At 43.7% G+C, this 25,642-nt stretch overlaps 1 protein-coding gene across 4 annotated transcripts in view; it reads left to right on the top strand.

The window, feature by feature from the left end:
- TANC1 (tetratricopeptide repeat, ankyrin repeat and coiled-coil containing 1) overlaps positions 1–25,642 on the top strand; it is a 239,046-nt gene that overhangs the window by 154,051 nt on the left and 59,353 nt on the right. For 2 of the 4 annotated variants that reach the window (XM_068545059.1, XM_068545058.1), the window contains 3 exons: positions 5,635–5,765; positions 6,802–6,988; positions 20,265–20,528. In XM_068545059.1, coding sequence (XP_068401160.1) covers positions 5,635–5,765; positions 6,802–6,988; positions 20,265–20,528 — 582 coding nt within the window. The remainder of the gene's footprint in view (positions 1–5,634; positions 5,766–6,801; positions 6,989–20,264; positions 20,529–25,642) is intronic. The other 2 variants (XM_068545060.1, XM_068545061.1) reach the window with 2 other exon arrangements.

Below are 25,642 nucleotides of genomic sequence, written 5' to 3'. Positions count from 1 at the left end.
AATACCCATCTTTTTAATATTCTGTGTGATGAAATGGGAAGTCCGCAGAAAGCACGTCCACTGTGTGCTGAAGTATGATGGTTGTCTCAAGGAAAAGCACCTGTGTGATTGTTTGAATTGCAAGCTGAACTAGCCTTTCTTTAAAAAAAAAAAAAAAAAGAACATCATTTTTACTTGAAAGTACAACTGAACAAATCAGGGTTATTCAGAATTGGGTATTTGACATATATTTTCTTGAAAGGGAACAAAATGAGCACGTCACTTCAATTAAAAAAACAAACAAACAAACAAAAAATCCTGACAGGGATTAGTTGCCAATGATACAATTTGACCTTTCGAATGAAAATTAGGTTTTGGGGAATTTGCATCTGTCACAAAGAGCTTGATGGCTTCCCAAGACTTTTCTATTGAGATCTGTGGTGATATTAATGACTGTGACATTTTGGTGTTGTATAATAAAATGTGTCAACACTTGCAAGATCTGCAAAACCAGTATTTTCCAAATGACCCAGTGCATGATGTTACAAAATCTTGCATGGGTAAAATCCATTTGAAGCATAAAACAGACCATTGGATTTTACTGTAACAGAGTACAGAAAGTTCACTGATTCAGATTCAGAGTCAACATTGGGACTAACCTTTAAGAAATTGCTACTTGTCAAGTTTCGGGGAGGTGTCAAAGAAGAATATATGTAATTAACTGGAAAGGTTCCTCCCTTTCCCAACTATTCAATACATTGCTCTCTAAAGCCACAATTCTTCACATGCTTCAACCCATAGAACCTATCACAACAGATTGAATGCAGAAGTAGACATTAGAATCCAACTGTCTTCTATTAAATCAGACATTAAAAAGAATTTGCAAAAATTGTAAAACAATGCCATTCTTAACTTTTTAAAGTTAAAATACAGTTATTATTTAAAATGTTATTTGTTAGTGTAATTTTTATTAACTTAAAATGGATTAACATAGATTTTAACATTCTTAGTTTTAATTTCTAACGTGCTAAATATCAATAGACATAACCCATATAAGCCCAAGCTCTTTGGAGTTCTTAATTTTTAACGGTGAGCTCTGATACTAAAAAATTTGAGAACCACTGGCTTAGAGGAAGGAAAAGAGAGGGAGAAAATAAAAATAGGTGAGAAAATTGATTCACAGACTAATAGTTATCTAGACTGGAGAGGATGAAGACTTAGAGTAAAGTGGCAGTGTGACTGAAGAGAAAAAGGCGAATTCAGGAAACATTTTGAAACAGGAAATGGTAAGATTTGGTGACAATTTCAGTCTGGGATGCGTGAGATGAAAAGCCTAAAGATAACTTATATGATAACTATGTTTTGGTATTCCAGACTAGAAACCAGTTATTGACAGAACCAGATCAGGTTCATGGATAGATATTCCTCCGTAAATAATACTTTTGGAAATTGAAGGAGGAGGGAATGGTGATGCCTTAGGAGAAGGAGTAAGCAGAAAGAAACAGGAAAATGTTTGTGGAATACAAGGCAAGGAAGGCAAGAGGTTTAGCAAGAAGCAGGTCCTAGACAGGTAGAGGCAGAGGAAGGGATTTAACATCAATCAAGGCTGTGTCTCACTTAACAGACTTGATTCAGAAGTACTGTCTTGGAAGCTGTTGTTAAGTCAGTGGTTCACGGTTACATGCTAGTGAATAGCCAAGCGTCATCAGCAATGCCCAGCGCTCTGTTGAGTTTGAGGAGGATGAGAGTGGAGAAAAGGCTTCTCTTGATGGCATTATCATTGGTAATCCCCAGGCACTTCCAAGGTTCTAATAGCGTCTGGCTTTAAGAAGGCAGAATGATTCTATGGGAAATGAAAGCAGTTAAGTGTGGGCCAAGTTGGAACAGTTTGATAGCAGGAGGGGATTTGTTGTCTTGAAGGAATAGTGAGTTCAGAAAAAGTTAAATTAAGGCAGAAAAATTCCAAACAGAAAACTATTTTTTTTTTTTTTTTTTTAGGTAAGAGAAATATATGCACATTAAATATAGAAAGGAAGCCATGAAAACAGAAAATGAAGTAAAAGTGAGAAAGTGGGCTCTTGGTGTTAAAATAGGTAGAAATAATGACCAACTTTGATACAGTGTTTTATCTCAAAGATATTTGGCTTATTAAGATGTTTCTCACATCTGTTTTGAGCTTCACAATCTATAAGAAGTAGGTAATGACCACTTCCCTGATGAGGAAATTGAGGTTTAGGAGAGGCTCACACTGTAAGGGGTCCAGAATAGCTTTAGTGTGGGGAAGTCTTTTCCTCTGAGCCTGTAGGGGGGAGGCTGAGGGGATGGTTATTAAGGGGACAAATAGGTTTGAAGTTAGGATGGCGGTAACTGGGGAGCCAGTCACCTTGTGGACCGTCCCTGGATGTTGGCACCCCAGATGTGATCTTACAGGTGTGAATAGGTAAAAAGAGCCAGGCAGGGAGTGATCAAAGAAATTCCCTTTGCCTTTCTCCATGTGATTATTCCACAGTGGTGTAATAGCGAGGATTTCATGAGAACATTATTGGGAGGAATATCGCTCTCCACTTACCTAACGGATTCCTAGGGAGTATGAGGCCAGTAACTCTCTCAACTCCAGCTACAGTCCTCATAAGTTCTTTGGATATTTGAATCTATGAGATGTTAAAGCATTGCTAAGAGATGAGGTCTTTCTCTCCAGCCCTTATCCCACTGCTATGGGATAAGGTACACCCATTATTGATGAGTGATTTAATATTAACTACACAAATGAAAATAGACTATCTAGAGTATCCCACTGAATTTTGGTTTGGGAGTCATTCTGGAATCATTAGCTCAAAGAGAATCCTATCTGACTGTTCAAATCTCAGTATTTGATAATTGACTATGGAAGGAGAAATACATTTCCATTTCACAGTCGAGTGTATCAGTGTGTGTCCCCAGGCAACTCATCTCCCCCGAAATGGCACTGTCACACTTCACCCAGGGGTCCTTCTGCCAGAATGAAAAGTTCAGCGAGAGACACTCTGTGCGTTAGGGAAGGAAAGATGCGGACAGCTTGACGTGGATTAAGGAATTCAGACCAAAGGGGACTTCTGAGGGGAAGGTCACTAGGATGACATTTTAGTAGAAGGAGTAATATGAAAAGACAGTTGGGAAGCTTCTGGAAGAAAGAAAATTGTAGTGGCTTAATGGATGCCAAAACTGCAATAAAGAACATCTGTTCATTCCTCCCAAACCTGGGTAGATTTTTGGAACGTTGGTAGCAACAGAGACCAGATTGAACAGTTAAGAGAACGAGTTAATGATGAATTTGGGCATCTCTTGTCTCTTCAGGAGACTGGAATGGCCACTGCTCTCCAACTTGTCTGAAGGGGGGAGGTTTAGATGACTAGTTGTCTTTGAATTTATACACACACACACACACACACACACACACATATGTGTGTGTGTGTGTGTATATATACAATGATATACGTATATAAAATTATTATTTTTTTAATGAAAACCTTGACAGTCTGGGGTGAATCTGCTGCCTCCGGCCCCCCTTCCCACCCAGGACCTACACAGGATGCGGGTCTCAGAGTGAGCCATTGGCCGTGGCCCTTTTTGTAGTCAGGGTAAATTCTGTGACAGCAGCTGCCAACTGGGAGTAGTTTTTGGCTCTTTCCCCAGAGTGTTTCAGGTTGAACCAGAAGCTAGACATTCTGGGGCAAGTCACAATTGGGTAGCAGTGTAGAGATTGTTTTGAAAAGAAAAGGGGGTGTGGAGTAGGGATAGTGCTGAGTTCTGGCCCCTCACCCACTTCTTCCCCTTCCCAGCTGCATCCTGTTCTCTCCCTCCCGTCCAGCTGCCACACCTAAGATAAAGTAGCTGCCCTGCCTGAGCCTTGGGGCAAGGGAGGGCGGCACTGATCCTGTTCTGAAGTAGTCCAGCCCTTGGGTGTGCCTGGGTCACGCTGATTTGGTTTGGTTCCTGCTTTCCTTTCCCCAGTGCCCATGTACCTTAAGAGTCAAAATGTGGTTGGAGATTTCTGGTGGGAAGGGACCTTCTGTACAGTGGCTCTGAGGGTGTGGTTGACCTGCCCTGGGGTGGCTCCCTTACCCCTGTCATTGGCTTGGGGCCACTGCTCCTTCATGTTATGGGTTTATCTCAAATGATCCAGAAACATCAAGGCTCTTTTAACCCACAAAAATCAAGCCTTGGTTGTTTTATCTCTGCAGTATTCTAGAGCAACTGAAAAATATCCAAGCTGGGAAATAGCTCTTCTTCTCACCCTAAACATTGGGAGCTTTTGAGAGCAAGCAAGGGGTGGGGTACTTTTCCTTCCTTGAGGATACAGTCAGCCTAGTTCCCCTTGTAGCTGCCATCCTGGGAGCATGACATAGCAAAACTGATAATGTGGATGAGGATAATACAGATGGTTTTCTCAGCTCTGCTTATGTTGATTTTTGTAGTTCCTTACAAAAGGCAAAGTTAGCACTGAACTTTGGTGCTGCTGTTGTAGCTCAAAAGTAATACCTCAGATTTGTTCTTTCCTCATTTTATTTTTCTGTGACCTGTTACGTATTATCTGCAGATTTCCACATCCAGGGAAAATTGTTCATGAATATATGGATCTAGGTACCTAGACAATTAACAAAAAACAACAAAACATTAAGATGAATGACTCTATTACGGGTTGTATGTTGTTCTTAAGTTCTAACTTTTGTAGGCACAGTTAACTTTATACGTTATTTCATTTCCTGATGGATGCTGACTTAAAACTGTAAGACAGCTGTTAGAATGATGTGAATATCATTTTGTCCACCATAATTAAGTTCCCTTAGGCTTTGGATACAAGGTTAATCTACAGTTCAACATTTAACTCAAATCCAACAATAAAATTCTCTTGAGTGCACAAAGCAAGATGACCAGCCTTAGGGCATCCAAACATGCCCTGTGACCTTCAGGTGGAAGGTGCTTCCAGCCTTACTGTGGAGTGTGCTGAGAATACAACCGATTTTTCTGCATCTCCCCATGGACAGCAGGGTGTACTACTGGGTCCTGTCTCTTGGGACACAGTTCACTGGGACTTAAGATCTTTGTTTCAGCATGCATCCCTGATGATTGACCCTTGGGTTGGAATCCTGGTTTTGACTTTCACTCCTAGAGGGTGTGCCCAGGAAGTTTCCACTGAAGTGGTCACGCCTCTGTCTTGTTTAGTGAGAGCTTGCGTTTCAGTTTTCTCCCCCGCATCTAATAGCTCCGGCAGCATGCCACTTGGATTTTACTTTATTTCAGCCTCCTGTTGGCATTGGACACACTGTGCTCTTCAAGAGTAAGATGAGGAGTAGGCCTTTTTCTGCCTTTGGTGTCTGAAGTACCCATTTTTCATGACATGGAAATAGGAATTGCCATCAGAAAATGACACCGTGTCTTCTGATTCAGGTCAACAATTTCACCCTTTGCACTTGGAGTTTCTCTTTTACTGTTTTCTTAACCTGTCACAGTCTCTTAATTGGAATGTACTGCTGGCAGACAGCATTGTCAAACTTTTGCGCGTTTTATAAAAATACGCGGAAGCACCAGACAAGCAGCTGTAATGCCAACTCCTCCAGATGCGATACTGAAATTCCCGAGAGGGGCGTCTTTCATTGTTTTCTTTCTTTGTTCCAGAAGCAAAGGCCGATAATGAACCGAGCTGTTCGCCAGCAGCTCAAGAACTGTTGACAAGGCTGGGATTTTTACTGGGAGAAGGGATCCCAAGTTCCACACACATCACCATTGAAGAAAAAAACGAAACCATGGTAATGCCTGAGGAAGACACTGCATGTCATACCTGCTCAGAGGATGAATGAAGGCATGACCGTCTTCCCCCCTCCCCGAGTGGGGAGGTCATGGTTCGGGCCAAATGAGTCTGGGCTGCTGTGTACTGAAATTCATTTCAGCAGCGTGTTTGTGAATCTTTGTAGTTGAGGTTGGGGCGGTGAGGAGAAGCAGAAGGGTGTAGAACTTACGAAAATGTCTACATTAACCTTCTCATCAGCACCCGGAGAAGAGTAGCGGAATGAATTAAAGTGGCTGAGAGAATTCCTTAGTAATGACACTACTTTTATCTTTATAGCACCATTCTTCTCATCTGGCTGCTTTGGTATACGCTTTCCTGTGCATTTTTATCCGTTGAAATTTTGGAGGGTCAGTGGGGTGAGGAAAAGATTTATGGGAGATGAATAGAGACAAAATAAAATGAGATCAAATGGTCCATCTACGGAAGAGCACTCCCCTTCCTAGGGAACAGCAGCCTGCCACATCCGAGATGAGAAGTGTACGTCTGAATAGCAACGAGGGGCCGGAGCCTCTGCCCCCTGCGAGGGTCTCAGTGAGGGTGTCACGCATTGATTGAGATCGCAGTGGCCACCCGTCTCCTTCCCCTGATCGCAGAGCCCATAAATCTTCAGGAATTGAATCAGGTTGCAGTGCTTGTGAAACATTACAAAAACAGAGTTCCCAGATTTTCCGCACAGAGGTCAAAGAACCCATTTGTCTTCTGCAGACGTTAAATGAAAGGAAGTCTGCCTGTTTGCTATTTCTGCTTTACTTAAATGCACATTCCCACTAAATTATTTCTAAGACTGCCCTTTTAAGAAAAAAGAAGGTGGCAAGGTGGGGGGGAACAGAACTAGGAGATTTCTCTCTTAAATTTTGGAAGACCGTATATATTAAGATCCCTAGATTTAAAGAACAAAACTGTTTTCCATTTTCCGGTTTGTAGTTTCATTGTTTTAGCATCAGAAACAAAGGGATGTGTAGCTGCGCTAACTCCTCCTTCCCTTCATCTTACAGTGCACAGCTCTGAGCCAAGGCATCAGCCCTTGCTCCACACTTACAAGCAGTACCGCGTCTCCTAGCACCGATAGCCCCTGCTCAACCTTGAATAGCTGTGTCAGCAAGACGGCAGCCAACAAAAGTCCCTGTGAGACCATTAGCAGCCCTAGTTCCACCCTGGAAAGCAAGGACAGTGGAATTATAGGTAAGAAGCTCACTCCTCGGTCATGTGCTGGCTCCATGCATTTCAGCCAGAGCGTTCACCAGGCACTTCTTAAAGAGGGTTTTAGCATGCATGGTTTGTGAAGGTCGGCCCTCCGGGGCCTGCCCTGTCCTTTGCAGATAGCACCGGCTCCATGGACAGCTGAGAGGGTGAAGCATTGGCTTTTACATTCCTTGGTGTTTATTTTATAACCCTGGGCTCATTTGGTAAAAAATTTTCCAGATCAGGTGTGGCCTGCGAAGTTACAAAAATCTTCCCTCCTCACTGAGTAATTCTACTTGATGGGGATCGGGTCTGGATAGGACACACCATAGGGCAAGGAAATCCCTGCATATTGAGAAGTCTTCCCAGCTCAGTCTCAAGGTCACTGATCTCCCCACTTATTTCTGGGTGTTTGTTCTTTAGTTTCTTATAATGGCATCTGACCACTGTTTGGAGGCCAGGCGTTTCTAAGGAAACCTAACTGCCCGCACACACCCATGCCCATACCCACGAAGTAGGTGTGCGTGTGCTGAGCTGAGAGTCTGGAGACACAAGAGTGTAGTCCTGACTCTTAGGCTGCTTGACTAGGTGACTTGAGCAACATTTAGTTGAATTCTTTGCACACTTCTTTCCTTCTCAAAGGAAATCAAAAGTAAGGCTTCTGATTAGGTCAGTAGTTTCTAGTCCTACGTTCATCAACCAGGGAATTTAAGAGCCCTTGTTTTTACATCCCATCCCAGACAGAGTGCGTTCGCATTTCTGCAGGCGGGCCTGGGCGCCTGTGTGTCCCAGGCTGCAGCCTGGTGTCTTTTGGGTGAGCTATTCAGGTCTCTTGTGCGCTGAGGCCATGCTGCTATCTAACACCAGTGCTCTCCTGCACAGCTCAGCCCCTCCCTGTTGCCCGAGTGATGCACATGTCTCTGAGGGATATTTTATGTTTTATGTATGTAACCAAATGCAGTGACATTTGAGCTTTGTTTTCTCCAGTCACCTGCAATTTCTTTCAAGTGTAATTTGAAAAACCAAGCTCTGCAGTTTCATCCAGTTTTATTTTGGCGATTGCCCCAGAAGATCTGTGAGATGCCTAGGACTGGGTTGTGGGCTCTGTGAGGGGCCCGTCAGCGTGAGGAAGGCAGTCTCTTCCCTCGGTTTTCACTTGGATCAGGATCTTCTGTGGGTTTTTGTTTCATTTTTGTTTGAATTGTCTCATTGAGATATAATTTGCGTACCATAATATTCACCCATTTAAACCATTGAGTGGTCTGTGTTTATTCAGTACTGTGCAACCATCACCACAATCTGATTTCAGAATATTTTTACCACTTCAAAAAGAAACCCTGTACCCTTAGAGGTCACACCTCATTTCCCCACATACCCCAGCCCTGCTCAACTGGTAATTGACTTTCTGTCTCTACAGACTGGCTAGCTCATTCTGGACATTTCATGTGAATGGTGGGTTGTGGTTTTTGTAGCAGGTTTGAATTCTTTTCACTCAGCTTCAAGCCCTTCCAGTGAGCTTATTCTGCTAATTCCCCTTTCTCATCTCACTCTGCTTCCCCACCTGCTGTTTTGTCTAACAAATTTTTCCCAGGGTTACCTCTGTTTTCATACCTCGTCTCTCTCTCTGAGCTGCCCACCACCGAAGGATCTCTGGTATTAATTTTGTGATAGCCAGATGACTTTCTTTACAGCATTCTTAGCTCTTCTGCAATGTCCTCTCCTCCTCAGAGTTTGTCTTCCTTCAAGAAATTGGTTAGTGCTACAGATTTTTTTTTTTTTTTTTGACAGCCTTTTACTTCTTACTCTGTGTTCTGGCATTGACGTCTCATGCCTCTGATTATGGCCAAGCCAGTTTCTTGTTTTGACAGAAACCTTTTCAATGACAGAAAACTACCCTCATTCATTCATTCATTCATTCATTCATTCTCACTGTCTCTTTCTCTCATTGAGAGATTGCTGCTATTTTAAAGGTGTTCTAAAGAGGGAAAAGAAAAGTTGCTGGTTGGTTTTCTGCATTGTCAATGAACGACTGAACGGCAGGAGTATCGAGGCTCTTAATTAGTACTTGATTTAATACAGTCCCTGCTGAGCCCAGACTGGTTAGTCCCCCTATTACATGCTCTCCACAGCACCTCAATATTTTCAATTTACTTATTTTTTGTTTGTTTGTTTATTTTATTTTATTTTTGGCTGTGTTGGGTCTTCGTTTCTGTGTGAGGGCTTTCTCTAGTTGGCGGCAAGCGGGGGCCACTCTTCATCGCGGTGCGCGGGCCTCTCACTGTCGCGGTCTCTCTTGTTGCGGAGCACAGGCTCCAGACGCGCAGGCTCAGTAGTTGTGGCTCACGGGCCTAGTTGCTCCGCGGCATGTGGGATCTTCCCAGACCAGGGCTCGAACCCGCGTCCCCTGCATTGGCAGGCAGATTCTCAACCACTGCGCCACCAGGGAAGCCCCTCAATTTACTTATTTTTGTTTTGTTATTTACTTTTGTCTCCACATAGTTAGGGGGTCTCATTTATCTTATTCTGGCTATCTACTGGGCTCCTAGCATGGTGTTGGGTATGAGAAATTAAGGAAAGAGAATTGTGGCTACTTTTCAAGTTGCATTGCAGGAGGCAATGGTTTAGTTGGTTTCTAAAGAAGCTATGTGGGATTCCCATTCCAAGTTGGCATTGTCCAGTCTTTTCATGTCGTCTGTATTTTAAGTTGTGTCTTGTCGTTAAAGTTAAATGACCCATTTCATGTCATTGAGGCTGTCCTTCCTTCCTTGGCTCAGTCAACATGTTCCCTTAACTCGGCTGAACAGGAAAAATGGCGACGATTGAGATGAAAGTGGGAGGAACCGGGAAGAGGTTCCTAAGTCCCTCTTTCAGCGAAGACCCCCCCTGCTTCATGAGACTGTGCTTTGTGCCCGGTCACCTGATCTCCTGCAGGGAGCGAGGACCATAGGTGGCCGAGAGGGAAACCCTGTGCTGGTGACAGTGTTTCTCTGTTCTCTCTCCTTCAGTGACCTGCAGAATTAGAACCTGTTGCCAAGGGACACATTGGAGGTGTGGTAGGGAGGAGAAGGAAAAACAAGCATTTCCTCTGCAGGCAGACTTACCCACAGCTCTCTGAAGAGGTGGGCGTGGCAGGGCCAGAGGAGGGACAAGCTTCCTCCTGAATCAGTACAGGGTACGCAGGTTCCGTTGCCTCTTCAGGGAGCAGGGATCTGTGACTCAGTTGTGGTTCTGTGATTGCTGGGGGTGGGCAGTGACGAACATGTCTGTTTTTATAAGGTGTAGCCTGGGAATGGCAACCTTTGGGCATCTTAACTGTTCAACAGAGTAAAATATTCAAGAACACAGTGATCCCAGTGGGCACTGATGAAGGCGAGATATCTTGGCTTCTTGCTTTGGGAGGCCCTGCAGCTGCTTGTAAAACAGGCTGGTTAAGATTCATGTTCCAGATTACACAGGGCCTGGAAAAGGGAGGAAGAGGCTTTCCATTTAATTTTCCATTTTAAGTTGTTTGAGATTTATCAACCCATGGAGCTCAGGTTGGAGCAGCAAAGGTTTGGGGGTGGGCTGACGTAAAGAGCACACAGCTGCCATGACATGGCAAGTTTTGGGGAAGCTGTAGACTCCCATCCAGGCCTCAGACCAGAGCTCCATGTACAGTATTAGCACAGTTTATTTAGGGGAAATTTCTAACAATGCTAACCCATCCTTAAAAATTCCTGGGCCTCCCCCTTACTATTCAAGGTGACTTCCTTCATGATGATTCTATTCAGTCTAAATATTTTTGCCCAACAGATGCCGTGAAGGGAAGCTTGTGTTCCCACGTGCCCCGACAGCCTTCTCAGGCTGCCACAGGGTGCCCTGCCTGGGTTCTGTTTCTACTGGTTTTGATACATTTGCAGGTGAAGAGAATTTCCTTTTGGAATTGCTTAGTAGGAGAAAGGGCAGGCTAATGACCATGAGAGGAATTTATTGGGCCCCTTCCAGTCTCTCTCTGTGGAAGCCAAGGCCTACCTAGCAGGCCCCTCTCCACCCCCTGCTCCACATTCACGGTGTAATGCAGAGGGGAGTGCCACTGCATCCTATTTCAGGAGCTCCAAGTTCTTCCAACATAAATGTCTTTAGAAGTTTAATAATTCTGTCATGTAGAAATACTGTCTGAGCTGGATGGGATTAACTAAATTCCCTACAAATATCTTTTTTTTTTTTTTTTAAAGTAAAATTCCTTACTCTTTACATAATAAAATCATTGGCATTACCTAGAAGTTAGTGTCTGATTTTCAAATCTGCAATGTGAAAACCTTCCAAATGTGACACCAGCTGTACTCAGTCACCATGAAGCAGCTTTTTAATTATTTGCTTTGAAAAGGAAGACTTTATAAAGAAGTAGCATTTAAAGGTATTTCCTCCATGATGGAAAGAACATTTTTTCTTAGTGACACTCCCTTGAATATAACTTGCTTCCAGCTGTTACAAATGGAAATTGTAGACTATTAATCCCGGCTTAGAAAAAAATTAAGTACAGGCAGATCTCAGGGATATTGCAGGCTTGATTCCAGACCGCCATAACAGAACAAATATCGCAATAAAGCAAGTCATACAAATTTTTTTGTTTCTTAATGTGTATAAAAGTTGTACTGTAGTCTGTTAAATGTGCAACAGCATTATGTCTAAAGAAAAAAGCAATGTACTTACCTTAATTAAAAAATACTTCATTGCTAAAAAATGCTGACCATCATCTGTGCCTTCAGCGAGTTGTAATCTTTTTGCTGGTAGAGGGTTTGAAATATTTCGAGAATGACCAAAATGTGACACAGAAACATGAAGTGAGCAAATGCTGTTGGAAAAATGGCGCCCTTAGACTTGCTCGATGCCGAGTTGCCACAAACCTTCAATTTGAAAAAAACCCAATTTCTGTGAAGTGCAGTAAAACATAGTATGCCTGTATGTGTATTCATTGGAATCTGTGTGAAAACCAATCTGATTTAAAAAAAGAAAACATCACTGAAAATAGCGGGCTTTAAAGCACTTTTTGATTTAAAGATACTGCTTAATTTTTGTTTATGTCCGTATCATGTTCAATATTTTATGTGTGTGTGTATTTATTTCAAAGAAATGGGCTATTTATCTAGGAAGAAAGAGGATGGATGTTGGATGAGGAGAAACAAATAAACCTCAGCTTTCCTATCAAGATTTAAAACAATAATAAATCCTTCCTATCCATTAATGATAGAGGTGCTCAGGAGAAGGATTTCCAGGTAGCAATTTGAACAATTCTGGCAGAGAGAGAGGCCATTAAAAGTCAGCCATCCCTTCCATTTCCTTTCTCTGCCACTTGCTCGTACCTGCTGACATTTATAATCTCCCAGTGGCTTTCATAGCGTGTTGGATGGGTTTCCTTTTGAGAGTTGGTGTTAGGACAGCCCCATGAAGGGAGGGGAGGGGGTTCTGAGTGTCAGACGGCCACATCTCACCTCTCACCCCACCATCTCCCACATTGGGTGTGTCTTCTGAGCAGAGCAGGTGTGTCTCCACCTGCCCTGCTGCCCCACACCTGAGCCACTGCATTCCACCAGGCCAGGTAGCTTTCAGGATGATTAAGTGCTCAGAATTTTAAAAGGGTAAAGCAAGAACTCAGGCTTTTCCTGCTGACTTTCCCCTTTCTCTGGGGGGCGGGGGAGGGAGCTTACATTTGCTCTCCCCCTGCTCACTTTGAAGCTGGGAGGCAGGTATACATTTTTTTAAAAAATTTATTTATTTATTTGTTTTTATTTTTGGCTGTGTTGGTATACATTTAGGCAGGGGAATTACCGTCACAGGAATGTTGCTCCTGCAAAAGTGGCTTGCAGTGAAATACCGGCCACTTGATTAGGATCCTTGCTGGAGTTTGATAATATTTGTTCTTCTGCCCAGTTGCTTAGGACATAAAGAAAAGTTACCCTGGGCTGACTTTTGTCTTCCTGCATCTCTCTTCTCTGCCTTTCCTAGGCTTGCAAAATGAAAGTGATTCCAGAGGTAGCTTTAGACCTTTTATTTCCTGGACTTTGTGTCCCAAGGGAGATGATCAGATGCAGAGAGGCACACAAAGAGGAATTAATTGTACTTTATTTTCATTTTTAACTTGTTGTAACTCCTGTCCTTTTGATTTTATGGTAATACTGCTTTGTTGCCACCTGTCTTGCCTTGCTTGCTACTAAATTGAAATGCTTTGAAATTGATTTGGTAATAACTATTTAGAGTGTTTCAAATCTGTGTTACTATTCATTTTGCTACACTGCCTGCAATTTAAAAAATCATCCTTAATTATAGAAGCTTTTTAATCTCTTGGGTGAAGGAGGAAAATTTGCTTTTACATATATAATTTGGTAACATACTTAACATGGGAAAGAAGTCCTTGGCGGTGATGCGAGTTAGCAAAGCGCTTGCTATACTTGTATTCAGACTGTGGTTGGATTCTCCGGGCTGTTTTGTTGGAAGCATTCATTGGCACCGACTGCACACCAGGAGCACATTTTTTCAATACTGGGGCAACAGAGAGGCACAGTATCTACTTTAAAACTTGTTTACCTGTGGAACCAAAGAATGGTCTCCTGCCCTTTGAAACTTGGGCAAGTTCTCACTAGCTGAAAAGGGTTTAAAACATGGCAGTGCCCTCTGAAGGAAGGTGTATGCCGTAGGTGCATAATAATACCAACCACTAATAGTGCCTTATGCTTTTTTCTGGAAGAGTCCAGAATTCTGTGGAGTCATTGGACTAAGTCAGAAGTGCCAGCGTCTAGGCCTTTGGTGTTCGGGTTATGCGAAGACTTACCAGGACACCGCGTCACGTGCTATTGCTAGAAAACTTGCTGTTGTTCAGGTCCGCGGGCTGTTCTCGGGAGGCCGCTGCCTGCCCTGTCCCACTGAGGCTGGGCCATGCGGGGTGGGGCTGAGGTTGGATGGTGTGGCCGAGTGAGGAGGCCTGTCCTCCCCTCCCCCACTGCCCTGCCCCAGCTGCCCCTTCGGGCGTCTCCACGTGAGAGGCCCGCCGAGCGCTGCTGTGACCGCGTGGCTGTGGCTCGGGCCCCTGGCCTCGCTGCCTGTCACAGCAGAGAGCGCCTTGTGCACAGCCGTGAGAGCGCTGAGCCAGGGATTTGGGACAGAGATCTGTCTGTCACAAGCCAAAGCGCAGGGCCCTCGGTGGTTCCACAGGGCTGGCCAGAGGAACCACGCGCTGCTGTCCATGCAGAGTGGCGGGAGGAGGGGCCAGAGGTGACTCAGGCCACCGCCCCCCCCCCCCCCCCCCCGCCCCACATCCTGCCAGGCAACGACGCGCGAGTGCCTTCGCCGGCCCCTCGCCTTGCTGGGCTGCCGGAGGTGAGAGCAGTACCCCCGGGGCGGCGGCAAGCCTCAGACTTCGTTCCCTGCGGTTTGTTAGTATGTGGGTGGGGCGGAGGGAGAAGCACAGTCTGGCATTTCTGGTCAGAAGGTTTCCTGCAGGCTGGTTTCATCCTTGCAGTCTTCCCCCTTTGTCACTCGGGGAAGTCCAGAGTGTGGCATGGCAGCCTGCACTGTGTGAGGCGGGAGTGCACAGCAGAGGAGTGCACCGAGTGCTGTCGGGTCCCGAGGACCAGGTAGTGGGCCCGTGGCTTCCTGGACCTGTCACTTTGATCTGGCCCCAGCCTCGGTGGGACGTTCTTCGCTTTCTAGAGTTGTTGGTGAACTTTATGCAGTCGGGTCAAAGCGACAGTGTCTGCACTAGTTGGATTTTCCTTTTTTACTCACTTCTTCCCTTCCTCCACTTTCATAAGCAACCAGTCTATTTCTTTCTTGTTTGGTCTCTAATTCTTTGGTCCCGTGTTTTAACTTTTAGACTCTTCCCGTCAACCATTAAACTGGATATAGAAGCTGAAAGATGTTTGTTTGGGTTTTCTTAGTGCTACTTTAGTTTTCTTCAGTTGTATGGGGGAGGAAAGCATTCTTGGGTCCTTATGATATACGAGACACTTTACATATGCCCTTCTATCTGATTTTCTCTCCCGGGGAGAGAGTTTAGAACAGGGCCCGGGCATGATTAACACTATTATAATATTCATGTTAGCCACTATTGTTGTTCTTATTTCCTAGGGATACTTATTTATTTATATTTCATCCCTCCCTAGTGGATTTGAAATGCTCATAGGCATTTACTGAAACAAGATTTTTCTTTTTCAGGGAAGGTACGAGTTGGGAAAGAGTGAGAGAAAAGATGAAGTCAGCAGTCAGGTTCATAAGATTTTATTAATTTTGCTTATAAGTGGGCAGAAAGTTTTAAGATTCCTAGTAGCCTGTGTAAAGAGAGAAACACAATCAAACACACAAGATGATGTTAGTAAGGTGAGACAAAAATGTGCCCATTCCTAGCAGTGGGCCCAGAGAGACATAACCCCCTTGTAGGTCCTCAAAAGAGGAAAAGCCAAAGTTTGAACCAAGCCCCTTGCACTTTTCACCTCTTGTCTTTTCCAGAGCTCAGAGAGAGAAGAATTTGGCTCGGTGTATATGTTTGATATCAATGGCCCTTAGTTTCTAAACAATTCTGGACTAATGCCTTAGTCAATTTAATGTATTTCTATCTATCTATCTATTTATTATTTTTGGCTGCGTTTTGTCTTTGTTGCTGTACGCGGGCTTTCTCTAGTTGCGGTGAGCAGAGGCTACTCTTCGTTGTGGTGCGCGGGCTTCTCATTGTGGTGGCTTCTCTTGTTGTGGAGCACAGGCTCTAGGTGTGCGGGCTTCAGTACTTGTGGCGCGTGGGCTCAGTAGTTGTGGCTTGCAGCTCTAGAGCACAGGCTCAGTAGTTGTGGCGCACAGGCTTAGTTGCTTCATGGCATGTGAGATCTTCCCGGACCAGGGATTGAACCCATGTCCCCTGCACTGGCAGGCGGATTCTTAACCACTGTGCCACCAGGGAAGTCCCTTAATTTATTTCTTGATGTTCTTTTAAACCTACAACTTGATTTAGATCCCACCAAACTACTTACTAGGCCCTGGACTTTACTGTTTTTTTGGTTTTTTTAATTCTATTTCAAGTGAATGTTCAACATATGAAAGAACCTTCAATAGGCAAAGAGGGGATGAGGGAAAGTTGGGAAGGAGAAGGAATCATTTTTTTGCAGTGCCATATATAGCAAAACGTTTAATGACTGAGTGGGTCTCTATCTCTGCGTCCCCCTCTCCCAGTCAGACTCTCTCCTGGCTGCTGTGAGCCCACGACTGGCCTCTCGCCACTAGCCCCTGCCCAGGGGCTGCTGTTTTTAACAAGGCAGATGTCATGAACTGCAAAATACTTTTTAGCCACAGATACTTTACAGAACTCCTTTTACATGTTGAGAATTGTACAAGGCAAAGGGAGTTTTAATACACACTGCATGTGCAGTCAAAAGGACTGGTATTGGACATACCACCAACTGTGTGTATGTGTGTGTGTGTGTGTGAGAGAGAGAGAGAGATCAGTTTCTCCCCAGTGTGTTTCCATATCTATAAAGTGGGATTGATGGTTCTCAGCCTTTCCACCTCTTCTCTCGTGTTGTGGTGATCATGTATATGTCTTAACATAATTAGAAAGTGCTTTGGAGGTGGTGTAGCCTTGTGCACTAGTAGGTCTGGTTGAATGTGCTGTTTCTACAGAGGAAGATAGCCCCCTGTCCTTGGCTAAAAGGAATTTTCAAGTTACATGGAGAGTCAGAAGTAGTAGCACATGAGAATCAATGAGCAGTACCAAACCTAATTTCATACTGACTTGTAAGGCACAGCCTAACCTCGTAGCTTGGTACAACTTAAGGCCTGATAAGTTGCTCATTTTACAGAATCCTGTGTGTTTGCAGAGTGGCTGAGACCCAGCCTGAGTGATGATGGCAAGTCTTAATTGATGAACACTGGCATCTATAGTAGTTGAAGGAATAAGATGTTAGAATTTTTGAGTTGAATTGTTAGGAAACTTTTCAAGATTATCCAGTCTCTGGAAAATGTCAAATGGCACTGATTTTTTAGAGCTTTTTTTTTTTTTTTTTTTTTTTTTTAAGGAAACATCATAGTTAGGATGTTGCCCTGTGTGTGTTAAAACTTGAAGGCGACTGGGTTAACTTAATTAGGAGTTTATTTCTGTTAGCTTGGAAGAAGAATAGGTATTTTTTCAGTAGCTTGTCATTTGTTATAAGAAATACTTTCCCTTTCTTGGAGATTGTGGAGCTTCCCTCTTTGGTGTGCTTCCTAGGTCGTGTGGGAGAACTGTGGTCTTTATCTGCCCCACTGGATCTGCTTCAGAGCTGCATTGTGCCTGAACCGAGATGAAAGTTCACTGCCTGGGCTTCCAGCCGTCAGCCTGGGTCTGGTACTGGATCCCAGGGAGGAATGTTGTGAGGTGGGGCAATCTTAGTGGAGCGTCTTTGGGGGAGGGCCCTGGCTTCAGAGCTCCTCACCTGCCTGCCTCTGAGAGGGCCATGGTGAGTGTGGACTCTGGAACGCATCCCTTAGTTGAACTTCATTAGGGCAGTGGGAGAGTCTCCTACTTACAAACATACTGTAAACTCGTTAATATCCTCCTTTTGAAATCGTGGCCCCATCTGGGACTTCTCTTCCCAGCTGCTGTTCCCCGCAGCTGGGGGCCTTCTTCCTCCACCTCCTTCCCTTCCGCTCACTGCCACGACCTGAATGGTGCCACTCATCAGGGCCTGGGCACCTGTGGCTGTGCTGACAGAACTGGGCTTTCAGCCTGTCCCTGCAGCCCATGAGCCCTGACCAGAATGTCCCTGCCTAGCTGCTGCTTGGGTCCCGGAAGCCCTGCTTCTGGTGCTGTCACTGGTAACAGGGAGTAGGGAAGTCCCGGTTCCTGTTCCCACTGCTTGAGGTCTGAGTTAGGATCAGATCCTTAGGGGTTTGATTCTGAAGTGCATGGCACTTAGGGAGAGCCAATGAGAAAGAACATCACTCCGACAATGTTTGTTTTTCACCTTAAGAATATGTGCCCCCAGATAGAACAGCCACAACATAAAAACCAGACCAGTCACCCCACCCGCTTTCTGTAACTTAGGTGTTGGGGTAGCCTGGGAACCTAATTACAACATGCCTGCAGGAAAAGCGTTCTGAGTCCTGAGCACTGGACTTTTTTTTTTTTTAGAAAGTTAAACAGGTCTACAAACCTTCTTCTTCTTCTTCTTTTTTTTTTTTTTAATTAATTAATTTATGGCTGTGTTGGGTCTTCGTTTCTGTGCAAGGGCTTTCTCTAGTTGCGGCAAGCGGGGGCCACTCTTCATCGCGATGCGCGGGCCTCTCACTATCACGGCCTCTCTTGTTGCGGAGCACAAGCTCCAGACGCACAGGCTCAGTAGTTGTGGCTCACGGGCTTAGTTGCTCCGTGGCATGTGGGATCTTCCCAGACCAGGGCTCGAACCCGTGTCCCCTGCATTGGCAGGCAGACTCTCAACCACTGCGCCACCAGGGAAGCCCTGAGCACTGGACTTTTAAATGAAAGTATGGAACACAGTCACAGCTTATTAATAGGGTTATCATTAGTAACTAATTACCATTGAGGCAATAATCTCATTAATAAATTAGAGTATTCCTGTGATGCCCTTAGCACAATCCGTGATATATACAGTAACCTTCAATAAATATCAACTGCTGCTATTACTACCACCACCTGCATTTTTAGGGTGGAAAGAGTCATACTTAATATACGTATGCTCATATGAATGATCCATTTAAAAAACACACAATGAAGACTGTGATCGATTCCAAATAGATGGAGAGATTAGTATTAAAACGTCTGCTAGAAAACTTGGAAATGCTGGGAGTAATGACAGGTACCCTAAAGATGTGACAGGCCTATCTCAAATCAGCTTACACTTTGGTTAGAGACATAATGTCAACAATCCTGAACCAATAACAGTGAGATTGAACGTAGTTTGTTCATTTGCTCATTCGTTGGATAAGCAAACATTTACTGAGCACTGAGTATGTGCTCAGAAAAGGGAAGGGATCAGCTCGTGGTGAATCCTCTAAGGAGGCTTCAGCATGTAGAAGGGATTTTTAAACAGGGAGATAAGCAGTGGGTGATAAGTCCAGGCTGGGGCAGCAGGAGCAAAGATAGTTTTAGAATTGTGACAGGATACCCTGCGGTTGCATCACAGGAGGAAATGGTTTTGTCCTTACTTCTAAACCATAAAGAGCATTGTAAAAATAAACAAAACAAAACCCCTTCAGACCCTTTGATCCTAGGTAACAGACTCTGTTGGAGCTAATTCACCAGCCTGCTGATAAAGTGTGTATCATCGGGGTATGTTGAAGAAGCAGCTTAATCCAGGCAGCTGGGTCCTGAATGTCCTCTGACCTTGTGCACTCCCATTTAAGTCTTGCAGTTAAGGGCCTGAGCTGCTGGGATCCAAATAAAGATCAGAGGACCTGGCCTCTGTTCTCAAGGACTCAAGCCAGTGTTGCTTGCAAGCGGATCACACATGGCTCAGCGTCTTTAAATCAGAAGTGGCTGTTTGTAGATTTGTGGAGTGAATGCTGCTGCTTTCCTTCATCATATTCGTCCACTTTTGCCAAGATGTTTTTCCATCCTGCTTTTCTTAGGAGAGGTTAAATTTTAATTCTGCCGTCAAGTGTCCCTTCCCATGCTTGCGTATTCCCAGCGCTGGTTACGTAGAGGTTTCCATTCTAAGCTGCTAAAGGAATAAAGTCAAGTCAGCTTCTCTGGATCGTCTTGAACAGATGTTATAAAGCTTAATTCTAAGGATCAGATTTCTGTTTGACTTTATAATCGTATTTTTGTTTTATAGATTTTTCTCCTGCATCTTTTCTGTATTAACTATTGTGCTGCCCTGCCCCCTCTCTTTATACACAAATGTTATTAATTTGGGAAAAATACTTAAAGGTTCAAGGGAATTTAATGAGATTTGAATTCTTTTGTGAGCAATTCATCTTTGTTAAAAGACAAGGCTATATCATTTCCAAATTACATAGATTTACTGTTAGCTGTCAGATACTTTTAGACAGCTTTTTCATTATCTTCTTATCAGAGTTTTCTTTTTCCTGCCCTGTAGAATGATTTAGCAGTTTATTTCCCCTGATAAGCAACATTCTTCTGATTTACTAAAATACACTGTATGAAACATACTTGGATAAAAATCTGTGCGGGCCAGAAAACTTTCCATTGATCATGGGGAAGGGTGTGTGCGTGTGCGTGTGTGTGTGTGTGTGAACTCTCAACAGCCCCAGCAATTCCTGGCTTCCTTCAAAGTATTTTGGTCTCTCATTTCAGCCACAATTACAAGTTCATCCGAAAATGATGACCGGAGTGGCTCCAGTTTGGAATGGAATAAGGACGGAAGCCTAAGGTTAGGGGTACAGAAGGGAGTGCTTCATGACCGCAGGGCAGATAATTGCTCCCCAGTGGCAGAAGAGGAGCCCCCTGGGCCAGCGGAGAGTGTGCTGCCCAAAGCCGAAGCCTCAGTTGGAGATGGTCCGGTCCCTTATTCTCAGAGCTCCAGCTCGCTAATAATGCCACGGCCCAACTCAGTTGCAGGTAAGGCCACCTTCTCCCTGGAAGGGTGATCTCACTGGGTCTGAGGTGCCCCCTGCTCACTCTCTTCACTTGGGAATCTAATCCAGACACAGGCCAACCTTGTGATCATGGGTCAGGCCCTTACCTTTTGTAGGCCTTAGTTTTACCCATCTGTAAACATGAGGGTAAACCCATATGTAAACATAAGGCTGCACTTAATGGTCTTTAAGTGACCCTTCCCCTCTGGAATTCTTTAAATCTAATATTTAGACTATATGGCTCTTTGTGTTTGAGGGAAGAAAGCACCAAGAACACTGTCCTTGTTTTTTGTTATTTTGAGCCGGAGTTAATTCAGGATTTACAGCTTGGTCAGTGGGAATTGTTGTTTAGAATGAGTTTGTTAATATTAGCTCAAAGAATTTCTAATCCAACTTTCAAACTAATTTTTTGTAATTGAGGCCCATCACATAGATACGAGGTCCAATTTTTGTATAATTCAGTTTTAAGGGAGCTCATAGTTTAAAACATAAGCAGCAGGAAAGAGAGCTCTCCATCAAGGAAATGAAAATAGGTGAGACAGACCTGCCTTCAGCAAGATGTGGCAGCCAGAGCTGAGAAGAGAATGCAGAAGTGGTGACTGGTGCTGGCTGACTGGTCAGTGAGTGGTTTTGAGGCAGGGAGACTAGTTCTCGGTGGGTGGGGAAGGGAACTCGGCATCTGAGCTGTCGTGCCTGCTTTAAGGTCCCAAGTTTCTAAAGTCAGTGCTCTTCTGTTGAATTTAGAAGAGGAACTTGTTTTGATCATTCTTTGTTGCCAGTGAGGCGCTTTAAATTTCTCCTCTGCCAAGGCCTGGACCCAGGATCTTTCTTCCTACATCAAAGGATTTCTCTGTGATTTTATATTGCTCCTTTGGGATGTGCCAGGCTGCTCTGGTTGTTATTGGGTGTGTTTCACAATGGAACTCTGAAGCAGCTGATAAATAAATGGCCCTAATGGAAAAGTTCAGAGACACAACTCTTAATTCAGTTTCAAAGGGATTTGGCGTGCCTGCCAGAGGGAAGTACTGAGAGCTTTATGCGTATTGAGTGATGATTCTTCCAGAAGCTTTTGTGTCCTCCCACCACCCTCCCACTATCTACGGCATAACATGTTGCACCCAAGGCATTTTAGACCATTTTTACTTGGATATGATGAATGGTTCATTTGTATTATCCCATTACTTCATAGCTTTATTGACTTCAACAAAATAGCAAACTCATATTCAATTTAATGAAGCTATTTCAAAATTAGGAAACACATTAATAAATTACTTTAACAGTGGTAAAAGGACCCCCTTTCGGGTTATGTTTTCTGCTTGATGTTCTTTTATGTGGTTTCCTGCCACGTGAAGTGACAGTGGGTATGAGCTGAGTGTTTCCAGGAGACTGCAGTGATTATAGAGCAGGCCTTTCTGATTTCTGCTGTGCTCATTCATTAGCATCTATGGATGCACTTGAACTGGACCTCCTGTGGAATTGGGAGGGTTTTACCTCTGGTGTTGAGCAGTGACTGCCTAGCCTGATGGGTTTGCTCATTTCTCCGTGTTGCATATTTTATAAACTAAAAACATATTTTGGAAGGAAGTAGTATCGATTCTGCTAACAAGCTGGGAGTCTGGTAGATTCTTCATTGCCTACCCTCTTACCCCTAAAGCTGAACCTCAGTTAAGAGGGAATGCCAAGAGTTTTCAAGTATCATTGAAAAGAATAAAAGACTCAGGTTATAGGCTATATGCAGTGCTGTTTATCTAGGGATTAGAAGGCAGGCTGCTACAAACAGGGCAGTAGGCAACGCTCAGTGTTCGAAGGATTGAAGTAAAATGGGAAGGACCGTATACTGAAATCTCTCGGAAGTGTTTGCATGTCAAGATCCACGTAAACACAGAGAAATTGCCGTTTGATAGGAAAGCTCTTTTGGTACGTGAGGGCAGAGTAAGGATTAGCAGGTTAAGGAAGGGTGATGCCAGCTTCCCCAAGGGACATGGTTCCCCTGGGGGGTGAGGATATGGAAACAAGTTCCTAAGGCTGCCTGCCTGTACTGTCACTGAGCCTGTTACAGAGAACTGGAGTTGTCGCTTCAGTGTTAACTGTCTCGTACAGTGAAATTTTTTGGTCAAAGATTATGAAAGTAAGTTGGCCAGCTATGGTGATTGTTTTGCTCTACAGAGATTTTTCTTTGTAAAAGCATTTGTTGAAGTGGAATTGATTTAGAAAGCTGCAGTCAGGTTATTACTGTATATGCCACATCAAAATGTATGACACGGACACCTTATTCCTTCATTAAAAAGCAGAATGAGAAGCCTTTAAAATGATATCTTGGATAATCCAGAAGTTGGGTAATTGGGTTCTACCTGTTTTAAAAAATATTTATTTATTTATTTATTTTGGCTGCGCTGGGTCTTAGTTGTGGCACGTGAGATCTTCGTTGTCGCGTCTTTTGTTGTGGCATGGGGACTCTTTTCTTTTTTTAATATTTGAGTATTATTTTATTTTTTTATACAGCAGGTTCTTATTAATTATCCATTTTATATATATTAGTGTATACATGTCAATCCCAGTCTCCCAATTCATCCCACCACCACCATCCCTGACCCGCCCTGCTTTCCCCCCTTGGTGTTCATACGTTTGTTCTCTACATCTGTGTCTCAATTTCTGCCCTGCAAACCAGTTCATCTGTACCATTTTTCTAGGTTCCACATATATGCGTTAATATACGATACTTGTTTTTCTTTTTCTGGCTTACTTCACTCTGTATGACAGTCTCTAGATTCATCCACATCTCTACAAATGACCCAATTTCATTCCTTTTTATGGCTGAGTAATATTCCATTGTATATATGTACCACATCTTCTTTATCCATTCGCCTGTCGATGGGCATTTAGGTTGCTTCCATCACCTGGCTATTGTAAATAGTGCTGCAATGAGCATTGGGGTGCATGTGTCTTTTTGAATTACGGTTTTCTCTGGGTATATGCCCAGTAGTGGAATTGCTGGGTCATATGGTAGTTCTATTTTTAGTTTTTTAAGGAACCTCCATACCGTTCTCCATAGTGACTGTATCAATTTACATTCCCACCAACAGTGCTAGAGGGTTCCCTTTTCTCCACACCCTCTCCAGCATTTGTTGTTAGTAGATTTTCTCATGATGCCCATTCTAACTGGTGTGAGGTGATAACCTCATTGTAGTTTTGGTTTGCATTTCTCTAATAATTAGAGATTCTTTTTTTTTTAATTGGAGTATAATTGCTTTACAATGTTGTGTTAGTTTCTGCTATACAGTGAAGTGAATCAGCTATATGTATACATATGTCCCTTCCCTCTTGGACTTCCCTCCCCCCCCATCCCCCATCCCATCCACCTAGGTCGTCACAAAGCACCAAGCTGAGCTCCCTGTGCTATACAGCAGGTTCCCACTAGCTATCTGTTTTACACATGGTAGTGTATTTATGTCAAACCTAATCTCCCAATTTTTCCAACCCTCCCCTTCCCCCTCTGTGTCCACATGTCCGTTCTCTATATCTACGTCTCTATTCCTGCCCTACAGATCGGTTCATCTGTAGCATTTTTCTAGATTCCACATATATGCATTAATATACGATATTTGTTTTTCTCTTTTTGGCTTACTTCACTCTGTATGACAGTCTCTAGATTCATCCACATCTCTACAAATGACCCAATTTCATTCCTTTTTATGGCTGAGTAATATTCCATTGTATATATGTCCCACATCTTCTTTATGTATTCATCTGTCTTCAGACATATAGGTTGTTTCCATGTCCTGGCTATTGTAAATACTGCTGCAGTGAACATTTGGGGTGCATGTGTCTTTTTAAATTATGGTTTTCTCAGGGTATATGCCCAGTAGTGGGATTGCTGGGTCGTATGGTAGTTCTATTTTTAGTTTTTTAAGGAACCTCCATCCTGTTCTCCACAGTGGCTCTATCAATTTACATTCCCACCAACAGTGCAAGAGGGTTCCCTTTTCTTCACACCCTCTTTAGCATTTATTGTTTGTAGATTTTTTGATGATGGCCATTCTGACCGGTGTGAGGTGATACCTCATTGTAGTTTTGATTTGCATTTCTCTAATAATTAGTGATGTTGAGCATCCTTTTGTGTGCCCCTTGGCCATCTGTATGTCCTCCTTGGAGAGATGTCTATTTAGGTCTTCCGCCCAGTTTTTGATTGGGCTGTTTTTGTTTTTTTTTTTTTTGATATTGAGCTCCATGAGCTGTTTGTATATTTTGGAGTTTAATCCTTTGTCTGTTGCTTCATTTGCAAATATTTTCTCCCATTCTTAGTTGCGGTATGTGGACTTCTTAGTTGCGGCATGCAGGATCTAGTTCCCCCACCAGGGATCCAACCTGGGCCCCCTGCATTGGGAGCGTGGAGTCTTACCCATTGGACCACCAGTGAAGTCCCTGGGTTCTACCTTTTGGACTACCTGTTTTTGTCTTTTGAAATTCTAAGTGAATCACAGAACACTGTGTTTAGTGTAGGAAACCAACAAGCAAAATTACCAGCCAATTTTCTTGAAACTCTAACTGGTAGTTGCCCTGGACTTAATGGTATTTACCTTTGATAGGTTAATCCGTGGTGTTTCAACAGATGTTTCCCTTTGCTCAGCTTAGAGAAGTCTCCCTCTGCTTCTCCCTCCACCTACTCCACCCCCACCCCCTTTTCCCCCCAAAAAACCCTCCTTCCTGCAGCATCTTAAAATGTACCTCTCACCCAGATGTTAGACACAATGTATGTATGCAGTGAGTATAAATTAATTATCATTAATTTAACTGTAGAGATACTAGCAGTAGGTTTATTGCAGCATGAAATTATTGCTTCCTCTCTGATTTTTCTGGGCCCTGTATAGTGTTCAGGCTTTTGAAAGCACTGATTGTTAAATACCAGAAGCGAACTAGTTTTTGTAGTGTCCGAGCATCCGTAGGCACGTGTGAGAGGACAGCACGTCAGCCTGGTCACCTGATCAGCTGGGTGGGCGTCTCCTGGGCGCGGTGCTAAGCAGCTGCAGTGTCACTGCTGTTCCTATTCCATCCATCTCAGTGGCTGTGATGATACCTTAGAAAGCAGAGGGAGCTGGC

Source organism: Eschrichtius robustus, chromosome 5 (assembly GCF_028021215.1).
Source record: "Eschrichtius robustus isolate mEscRob2 chromosome 5, mEscRob2.pri, whole genome shotgun sequence".
Lineage (NCBI taxonomy): Eukaryota > Metazoa > Chordata > Mammalia > Artiodactyla > Eschrichtiidae > Eschrichtius > Eschrichtius robustus.
This window is presented reverse-complemented; position numbering and strand designations above follow the sequence as displayed.